Genomic DNA, 11,311 nt, shown 5'->3' with positions numbered 1-11,311 from the left:
ATGCATATATATACGTACATATATATATATATATATATTATATATATATATATATATATATATATATATTATATATATATATATATATATATACACATATGTACATTTTTACATATGCACATAAGACTTGAAATTAACAATTTTGCTAGTTCGAAAAAGTATTATCTCCATATGAGAATAAAAAGTCAAAAAAGTATAATTTTCACATATTTTAAAACTATTTTTTAAAAAATATTTATTTAAATAATTTTGCTGTTTATAATTTTATATTGAATATCTAATTTTTTTTTTTTTTTTGAGAAAAAATAGAAAATATATGGACTTAATTTTGTTAAAATGTTCATTAAGTATTTTCCGAATTGTACATATATTTATGCGTTTTTACTTTTTTTTATTATACTAATATATATGAGAAAAATAAAATTATTTTAGTGCCATTATGTTAAAAATGTAAATTAAATAGTGGACATTGTACACGTGCAAACGTATGTTTACATATGTACATACATATATACATAATACGTATTTACATAGGTGTATGCATACGTATATAGCATGCGTATATTAATCCGTTCCATTTTAAAATAAAGTACCTTTACATATAATATGCACATTATACTTAAATTATGGCTATATTATTTGACAAAAATGAATGAACATGTTACATCATATTTATTGAAATCGTTTATTTGTTGAAAAAGTCGTTTTTCGCATATTCTCCAGTGGAAAAAAATATTCTATTTAAAATATGTTTCAGTCATTGGACCGCACTGTATCAAAAGAAATAATATTACTGTATTATGTCCAACGCATACATTTTTCCTATGCATCCATATATATATATATATATATATTTTTTTTTTAATTTATATTTTTAAAAATTGTCTCATTTTTTTGAAAAATGTTAAATATTCCCATGTAAGCTTATACACATGTATATATACAAATATATATATGTTTTTACATATATGTATACTAACTATATTGATCTATAACTTGAAAAAGTGTTCTCCATGATCTATATATTTTATATAAATACACACGCGAATTACACTTTATTTCAAATTCCGTTGAACACTAAAACTGGAAAATGCACTTCAGATATTTTCAAGTTTTTGTGGGGTAAATATTTGCATATTTGAAAACTTGGAATAAATATTATTGTCGTCGCAATTTTGGGAAGATATGGAAAAGTATTTTTTCGTATTAAAAAAATATTATGAATTTTTTTTTTTTTGGACCCTTTCAATTTTATGCCTTATGATAGTTACTTCAGACAGATGGAGTTAAAAAGTTGAATAATCATGTACGTAAATTAGAATATATATACCTTTGAAATATTTTGTATTATATAAAATAGAAACTGTATGCTAAATACGTACAAAAGATAATACGGATACATATTAGCAACAAACAATTAAGTTCAATATATCAAATTTTTTATCAAATGATTTGAAAAAGATTAAATGGACAAATGAATTTTCTTTTTTTTATTTTCCCATATATATATGATAAACAAAAAATAAAAAATTTGTTGCAAAGAACAGTATACAATTTTTTTTGTCTTGCCTTTATTCTGTAGGAACATTAAACAAGGATTCTTTGCTATATACTTAAAAATAAATATATACTGAATTAACTTTTTTCACTATTGAAATATGAAGAAAACAAGGGTCAATGACTCGTTAGTATGTTGTATAACTTGTTTAAAAAAAGAAAAATATATTGACACTTAAAAGCTTTACATAAGTATGTATATTAAGGATATCTTTAAAAGATAAAGTATAAAAAAATGAAAAACACGTAAAAATAAATAAAAAGAATAATTCGTAAAATGCGCTGTGCTTAGTTTAATAAAATTATTCACACATACATATATATATGGTATATATACATATGTGTAAATTTACACTTATGTATATAATTATACGCATAAATCAATTTTTAATGTATTAAACCTAACGCACACATTTTGCTTGTAGAGCATTATGTGAATACATTAAGCTTAATAAAAAAAAAAAACTATCTGCATTTTTTACAGACCTGAGAAGAAACAAAAAAAAAAAAAATATAATAAAAAATACACCATTAGCAATTGAACAGCTACGCGGATAACCAGTTGAAGATAACTACCTTTCGCACATTAATAACTGTTAAAAATATCGAACAGAAATAATTTACTTAAATTGTGTTCAAAAATGTTAAATTTTTTCATTTCTCCAACATTTTTTATGTTCGATGTATCCACTACTTCATTAAAGTTATTATAAGATATTTTTTTTGTTTTTACAAAATCAAAATTTTCATTATTATTTTTCTCTTCTGGAAAATTATTCTTAAAAAATTCGTTAATATTTTTTACTATATTGTTATTATGGCTATTGCCGTTTGATGGTTTATTTGTATATCCGTCTTTGTCTACCTTCCTTGGTGCTAATATGTTGCTACTATTTTCAGGTTTTTCATTATTCATCCTTTTATCAGCTTCATAATATTTATGTTCATTTATTATTTTTATAATTTTTTTATTTTTGCTATTCGATCCCTTAGAATATTTTTTTATTATCCGTTTAATGCTATTTTTTGCATTCGTCTTTATGATTTCTATTTTGTTACTATCAACATCATCAGTAGTGACTTTACGTTCATCATTCCTTCTTTCGCTATTCTCCTTATTTTTGTATTGGTCATCTACATTTATATTTGCGGATTCATTAACCGTATTTAACTGATCATTCTTTCTTTCTATAGATGCTTCATTTTTTTCCTCCCAACTCCTTTTTTTTTTTTTCTCTTCTTCATATGCACCAGTATTATCCATTTTCCTGAATTGTTCAGGTGATTCTATCCGGCTCCAGCCATTGTTCTCATTATGATGTGATAAATCCTTTTTATCATTATCAATATAACCATTGTTCTGTGTATCGTTTTTTGTATCTTTATTTAAAAGATGTATTTTATCTGAATAATCCCTTGAATTAGTTGGGTCGATAATATTTTTTATTTCCTCTCCTGATAAGGTTTCTTTGTCTAATAACGCAAAAGCTAGATTATCCAATTCTTTTCTATGTCTTCTTAAAATTTCTTCTGACAAGCTTTTCCCCTTTTCAACTAATGTTTTTACTTCTACTTCAATAATAGAAACAGTTTGAGCTGATAATCTATTTGAAGAATAACCATCTCCCATTCTTTTTTTATAATTTAGCGGTCCTAATTTTTCAGACATCCCCCACTCGGTTACCATTTTGTAAGCAATTTCAGTTGCTCTTGAGATATCACTAGATGCACCACTACTTGTTTCGGATTTTCCAAAAACAATTTCTTCTGCTGTTCGTCCACCCATGCAGACAGCTAGTTTTGCTTCCATTTGACTTTTAAAATAATTATGTCTATCATCAACTGGTATTTGTTCTACATATCCAAGAGCATTCCCCCTTGAAATGATAGTAGCTTTATGAATAGGATCCGTTTTAGGTTGAAGAAAGTAAGCAACAATTGCATGACCAGCCTCATGATAAGCAGTAATTCTTCTCTGGTGTTCTGATTGTCTTAATGATTTTCTTTCAGGACCCATTGAAACTTTATCCCTAGCTTCAAACAATTCGTTTATTGTAACTAGGCTTTTTTTATTTCTTGTAGCTAATATGGTAGCTTCATTCACTACATTCTCTAAATCAGCTCCAGAAAAACCAGGAGTTAATCTAGCTATTTTTTCAATATCTTCTGCTTTTAAATTACTTTTTATTTTTTTTACATAAATCTCAAGAATTCTTTTTCTACCATTTACATCTGGTAATGGAACGTACACAATCCTATCAAATCTACCTGGTCTAAGTAAAGCACTATCTAAAGTATCAATTCTATTTGTTGCACCTATTACCATAATATGTATAGTATTACTAAATCCATCCATTTCAACTAATAATTGATTTAATGTTTGATCATGTTCTCTTTGACCTGCACCATTTACTGATCCTGAACTTCTCTTTCCCCCTATAGCGTCAATTTCATCAATAAAAACAATCGATGGAGCTACTGATCTTGCGTGCGCAAATAATTGTCTTATTCTTTTTGCTCCTTGTCCTACATATATTTCTATAAATTCAGGCCCAGATGTATATATATATGGCACATTGGCTTCTGTTGCAACAGCTCTTGCTAACATAGTTTTTCCTGACCCTGGTGGTCCAACTAGCAATACACCTTTAGGCATTCGTGCTCCCATATCTTGATATCTTTCCCTATTTTTTATAAAATCAACTACTTCTAATAGTTCTAATTTTGATTCGTCTATTCCTGCAATTTCTTCAAATCTTATGGGTCTAAAATGAGGAGATGTATTTTTTTGTGACTGATCTTTAATTGATATTTTGTTGTTATCATTTTTTTTATTTTTATCATTTCCATAAGATTTTAATGATGCTGACGTGTTACTTGTTGTAAAATTTGAATTATTAAAATTATCTTTATAAAATAATTTATACGTTATTATAGTCATAAAAAAGGGCCATATAGCAAAACCAAAGCATATGCCTAGAAAAAATATGATACAGTAATTCCATTTTTTATTTCTCTTTTTATTAAAAAATTTATCATAATATTTGTGCTTCTTTTCATTACTGTATTTTTTCGTTTTCCTGTTATTCACGCATTCTTCTTCGTCATTTTGTAATAAATTAGAATCTTCTTTTTCACAATTTTTGTCTGATCCTGTTGATACAAAGCTTTCATTTTCATATTTTGAACTCATAATTTGCCTTCCAATCTTTTTTATATACTGTATCTTTTAAACAAGCGTTTGTTTTTTTGCCAAAGCAGCCAGAAATTGCTGTGCGTATATGTGTACACATATAAACGTATTTGCGAGCATGCGGGCATGTAAGTGTAATGTAAATGTAATATAAATGTAAATCTATATAAATCTATATAAACCTATATAAATCTATATAAATCTACATAAATCTATATAAATCTATATAAATCTATATAAATCTATATAAATATATACAAATATATATAAATACATATAAATACATATAAATATATATAAATATATATAAATATATATAAATATATATAAATATATACAAATATGTTTACAAATATATATATATGTATACATGCATGTATATGTGTGTGCGTGTACGACATAAATGGGGCTTCTTCAAATCTTTACAACTTCACACTGAAAGTATACTGTTCTTTAAAATGTAAGTATATTCGAAATGTAAATGAACTATCACACGTAAAAGTCGCTAATTTGTATTAGCTTCACGCTACAAATCGTATCTACTGGGTAACATGTATGCATACACCGATGCAAATTATCGCAGTGATAATACTTTATAAGTTAAATAAAACAACAGGTACACAAAACAAGTACAATATATGCTCAACATATAAACGAAATGAAAAAGAATGGAGAAAGTTTATGAAATAATCATAAAACAGTGAATTTTTTTTTTGTAAAAAGTATAAAAATGAATTTATACATTTGTTATAAAACACTGAAGAATTTCAAAAATTCTTATAACTACTGAATTAATTTATAAAAAGAGAAAACCTTTATTTGTCAACTTAATACAAAATAAAAATGCAATTTTTTATGTTTTATGAAACATGTTTTCTTTTTTTTCTCTCTTTTTTCTTTTTTTTTTTGTTTTTTTCTTTTTTCTTTTTTCTTTTTTTTTTTCTTTTTTCTTTTTTTTCTTTTTTTGCATACAATATCTTTTGCCACTTGAAAAAATAATTATATGAAGATTTAATATTCGTATTGTTATATATCAAGAATTCTTATAATTATTCTCTTTTTTTTTTTTTTTTTCATTTTACACAGTTTTGGTATAGTTATCTACACTATAAATGAATGCATATAAATATATATGCACCTACATATATTCGTATATATATTTAACTCCCCTTCTTAAATGCTAAAGTAAACACAAATATATGTTTTTCTCACACGGAATATGAATTGAAAGAATATATATAAAAAAATGAATAAAACAATAGGGGGGAAATGCATGTTAAGGATAAAGCGGTATTATTTTATACCTCTTGATATAAACTACTACTGAAATATATTTATATTTAATGGTTTTTTTTTTTTTTTTTTTTTTACCCCTATTTATCTATACAACTGTAATAATATGTAACCCTTAAAATAAAGCATTTATTGCGTATTATTATTTTAGCCCTATATCTAGTCTGCTTTTATACTTGTAATTTTTTTTTTTTTTTTTAATTTTCCTCTGCTACCTCGTTTACACTAATAGAATATTTTATACATTTACCTATTTAGTTGCTATATGCAATCTTTTATCATTTTTTTTTTTTTCAGCGTTCTCCTGCGCACAGAATATTTTTCATATTACTTTTTAAAGCTATGCTTTTTTCGTTTTTACGAAAGTTGAAATATTTAATATCAAGCAACAAATAATATATATATATGTATATATATGCATATATGCATCTTAGTTAACGTATTTATGTATATGCCGCCCCTTTTTCCGAAGGCGAACAAAGGTCACTTATTCACTTCAATTTGTAATAGTTCTACACTATGATAACTGCTCGTGCTTATGAATAGGGCAACTAACTGCATATTTCAAATAGTTATATATTTAGCGAATATCCTTTAGTGAGATTACTTTAAGCATATGAGCTCTTTTTTTTTTTTCTTTCCTCTATTCTGAATAGAGAGCATATTTATGCACATTGTTTACGAGTATTTTTTTTTTTTTTTTTTTTTTTTTTTCTACATGTAAAATGCTTTTTTCTAGTATAATATGAATAAGTATAATTTTTTTACGAAAGTAAGATTCTTTTCCTCACTGACTAAGATTAACAATGTTAAAGACTACCAAGATAAGATAATTGAATGCATAGAGAAAGTAAAGATAGAAAATCCACTGGTGCATTGTATAACTAATAGAGTAACTACAGAAAAGATAGCAAATAGTTTGCTAGCATTTGGTGCGTCTCCTGCTATGATAGACAACCCAAAAGAAGTAGATGAGTTTTCACAAATAGCCTCTTGTACGTACTTTAACTTAGGTTTACACACAAGTCAAGTAGATAATATAAACGTATTAGAAAAATTAAGGAAAGAAAAGATGAAGGAAAATTTTATTTTAATAATCGATCCAATAGCCGTTGGTGCAACACAGTACAGAACGAATATCATCAATGAGGTTATTACCAAATGCAAACCAAATGTCATTAAAGGAAATATTGCTGAAATATTTTACTTAGACAAAGGAGAATTTTTTGGAAAAGGAGTAGATAGTAACAATAATACAACGTATAACGAATTAGAAATAATTAATAGTGCAAGAAATGTAGCTTTAAAATATAATTGTACTGTTGTTGTTACATCCAAATCTGATATAATTGTTAGTTCATGTTCAAAATATATAACTAAAATTAATTGTGATTTAAAAATTCTGACAAAAATTACCGGTTCAGGTTGTTCAGTTGGTGCTCTTTGTGCTGCTGCAACTTCTGTTTTACCTAATAATCCATTCATAGCATGTACAACAGCAACCCTAATTTATAAACTAGCCTCTTTTAAAGCATACAAGAAAGAAACTAACCCTGGTTCGTTGAGTTGTAAAATTATAGATGATATTTATTTTTATTCGAATAATCCGCATTTTTTAAATTTTCAAATAATGGATATTTATAAGGAAACTTAAATTTATCTAACATTTTTCTTTTTATATTGTAGTTAATTTATTTGATCATATTTTATGCGTATGCGTACAATATTTCATTCGTAGGTCTGTGTGCACGTTTTTTTCATCAACTTATACCGTTGTGCGTGCATATACCGTTTGTGTTTTATGCTAATATAATATATTTTGTTCTATTTATTTTTCTCTATTAATTATTCTCTATAAAATTTTCTCTATTTATTTTGCTTTATTTTTTATATTTATCTTAATCATTTTGCCTAATCTGTGTTGTAAATCATTTGGCGGTTTTATTGCAGGAGCAACTAGTGGTTAGCGCAAAAGATTAAAAAAAAAAAGAAAAGAATGCGGTAAAATGATTTTGTCGAAATATACGAATACATTTCTATCCAGTTGCAACATTAAAAAAATAGAAGCAAAACATACATGTACGAAAATCCAACGTTTCGCGGGATTATGCGTTTTTCAGTTGGTTAAAAAAAAAAAAAAAAAGACAAAGTCAAAATTAAAATTAAAATTAAAATCAAAGTCAACAATAAAGTTAACGTCAGTATCCAAGCCAACTACAGCGTTAAACATGAAAGTGTAAAAGCAAATAATTATAAAACAAAACAACAAATGAAGCTGAATGTGTCTACTTGGTAATTTACACTGATACTGAATTTGAATATTCTAGAATAAAATCTTTGCGCAATTTAGAATCCTCTCCCATGAGGGAATTTATCATATTATTCGCTTTTATAGCATCATTCACTGTTACCCGTATTAGTTTCCTCACTCGTGGATTCATTGTTGTATTCCACAGTTGATCGGCCATCATTTCGCCTAACCCTTTAAATCTTTGTATCTCATATTTCTTCGAAAAAGTAAATAGCGTTTTATTATTGACGAGTGCGTCGGTATTACTTTCATTAATATTGCCACTGTTGTGTCCAAGTAGGGGTATGTCATTGGCATTTTTTTCCTCGTCCATTTGCTTACATGAAAAAAGTGGTGTGTGGTTATAATTATCATCCATCTCTTTCTCTATACTTGAAGTAGCATTCTCAAAAGTAGAACTGACAGTAGTAGTAGTAATGGAAGTACTAGAACTAGTTGTAGTCGCCCTATTTTTCTTCTCGAAAGAAGCGGATGCTTTGTCCTTATCCAATAACGCCAATAGGGCGCTTAATTCTTCGTCTGAATAGGTATGAATAATATATCTTGAATTTTTTGCAGTAATATTAAATTGTTTTGTAACAATTTGTTTTATAGAATCATCGAAAAACTTGTTATACGTAATTTTGTACAACGGTGGGCACGCAACATACACATTTCCATTTTCTATAATTTCCTTTTGGAATCTATACAAAAAGGTTAGGAGCAATATACGTATATGTTCTCCATCTACATCTGCATCAGTCATAATTATTATTTTCCCATATCTCAAGGGGCTGTCAAAAAGGGTATTTTTCTTTTTGTTTAATATAGAGCTACTACGCGAACTGCTGGACAGTATATTGTCATTTCTGCCACTCCTTAAATCGTATTTTTTCTTTATATCTTTTTTCCCCTTATTTAAAATATTAGTACTTGCTCTGGTACTCTTGTTGATATGACAATTTACACTCAAACCAATAGCTGTAATAAGAGACTTTAGTTCAGTATTTTCGAATATCCTCTTATTATTTTTAATTTTTTCCACATTCAATATTTTACCTTTTAAAGGAAGTATAGCTTGAATTTCTCTATTTCGTGCCTGTTTTGCGCTACCTGCAGCACTATCCCCTTCTACAATAAAAATTTCATTTCTGCTTATATCGTCACTGATACAGTCTACTAACTTACCCGGTAAAACTGTTGAATAATGTTGACTATTCTTTGATCGTATCATATCTCTCGCTGCCTTAGCTTCTTCATCACTGATTTTTGCTTGCAATGCTTTCATATAAATAGTGTTCAATAAATTTGGTTCAAAATCAAAAATTTCGGATAACTTTTCAAAAATTATATTTTCCAGTACTGACTTCAAACAATAGGAACCTAGCTTACTTTTCGTCTGACCTTCAAATTCTGGATTTATCATTTTAATGGATAAAATAGCTGTTAACCCTTCTCGTATATATTCACCAGGTATATTAACAAAATTCTTTGTTGCTTCATTTTTTTTAATATTAAAATTTACACTTTTACTAATTGCATATTTCAGTGCATCAACATGTGTACCACCATCTATTGTATTTACATTATTTACAAAGCTGATAATATTTTCATTATATTGGTTAATAGACCATTTCATTCTTAAATCTATATATATATTTTTTTGAAAGCATGTTATACTTATTACTTTATTACTATCTTTAAATAAATTAGTTTTGCTTTTTGTTAAATTTTCTATATATTCATTTAACCCTCTCTCATGTTTTATTATTTCGTAGTTGTAAAAATTCAGTTTGTTGTAATCACCAATTGGTTCTTCATGTGTTGGTTTTATACCTCCACAAGTATTGTCATAACTTCTGGATCCATTTAACATGTTCCTGTTCTCATTATTAGTTTCACACGTTTCGTCCTTCGGATCACATGCATTATCTTTTTTTTTATCGTTTAATCCATCATTAGATTTAATTCCTTTCAGAGGAACAGAAGCTGCTTCGTTTGCACTCCTTTCGTCATAAAAATAAAAGGTAAGTTTGTCATTCAAATATGCCAACTGGTGAATCCTATTTTTAATCAATTCACTATTATGTTTTATGGTATTTTTAAAAATGGTGCTATCAGGTTTATAGTGTATCTGTGTTCCCCTTTTATTTATTGGGCAGTTACATACACTTAATTCTTTTTTAACTTTTCCTTTTTCTAATTCTATACTATACATTTTATTATTTCTGAAAACTTTTACTTTCATAAAACTGCTTAACGCATTAGCAACAGATAAACCAACACCATGCAGACCTGAGGAGTATTTATATTTTTGCAGATTTTCTTTCGTTACTATTTTCCCCTTCTTTTCCTCTGCCTTGTTACTACCATCACTGTTGTTAGTTTTTCCCTTATTGGTTACATTTGCTTTTAACCTTTCATGTATCAGAATGTTCTTATTTTCCCCCCCTTCAGAATCTGCATCTGTCTTTTTTCTGTGTGCTTCCCCTTCTTGCATCTCTGAGTCATCATCGAAAAATTTTGCACCGGAATGTAATACCGTCAAGACTGTTTCCAGTGCTGACTTCTTCGTTTTCTCATGGATATCACATGGTATACCCCTTCCATTATCTTCTATAGTTACACTTTCATCATTATGAATTACAAGTTTAATTTCATTGCATTCGAAGTTGTTATATTCATCAACCGAATTATCAATAATTTCAAATAACAATTGGTGTAACCCTTTCGTGTCTGTATTACCTATATACATCCCAGGTCTCTTTCTTACGGCTTCAAGACCCTCTAAAATTACTATGTCTTTTGCATCATAATTCATACAACGAAAATTGCGATTATTATTATATTTTAATAATACCCTTCCTTTTAAATTGTCAAATCGTTTGTAGTTTTTTAAGAAACAATCTATTCTTTTTTTGGCTAACTTTCTTTTTGAAAACCGCACGTCATACTCAAAAGAAGGATCACTCTCTTCT

The 11,311-nt window shown here is 27.2% G+C and overlaps 3 protein-coding genes across 3 annotated transcripts in view; 1 reads left to right on the top strand and 2 right to left on the bottom strand.

Moving 5' to 3' along the window:
* Positions 1–2,143: 2,143 nt before the first annotated feature.
* MKS88_005787 (ATP-dependent zinc metalloprotease FTSH 1) lies at positions 2,144–4,750 on the bottom strand (the record flags this gene model as incomplete). Its single annotated transcript, XM_067219081.1, has 1 exon — positions 2,144–4,750. One exon carries the CDS (start codon positions 4,748–4,750, stop codon positions 2,144–2,146), a length of 2,607 nt encoding a protein of 868 aa, XP_067070992.1.
* Positions 4,751–6,788: 2,038 nt separating this feature from the next.
* Positions 6,789–7,697, top strand: MKS88_005786 (hydroxyethylthiazole kinase; the record flags this gene model as incomplete). Its single annotated transcript, XM_067219080.1, has 1 exon — positions 6,789–7,697. The coding sequence occupies one exon, from the start codon at positions 6,789–6,791 to the stop codon at positions 7,695–7,697; it is 909 nt and encodes a 302-aa protein (XP_067070991.1).
* A 643-nt stretch (positions 7,698–8,340) lies between these two features.
* Positions 8,341–11,311, bottom strand: part of MKS88_005785 (DNA gyrase subunit B) — a gene marked incomplete at both ends in the record, with an annotated part of 3,117 nt that continues 146 nt past the window's right edge. The window contains one exon of the mRNA XM_067219078.1: positions 8,341–11,311. This exon is cut by the window's right edge and continues 146 nt beyond it. Coding sequence (XP_067070990.1) covers positions 8,341–11,311 — 2,971 coding nt within the window.

Source organism: Plasmodium brasilianum, chromosome 14 (assembly GCF_023973825.1).
Source record: "Plasmodium brasilianum strain Bolivian I chromosome 14, whole genome shotgun sequence".
Classification (NCBI taxonomy): Eukaryota; Apicomplexa; class Aconoidasida; order Haemosporida; family Plasmodiidae; genus Plasmodium; species Plasmodium brasilianum.
Note: the sequence above shows the minus strand (reverse complement) of the source record. Positions and strands in the feature narration are given on the sequence as shown.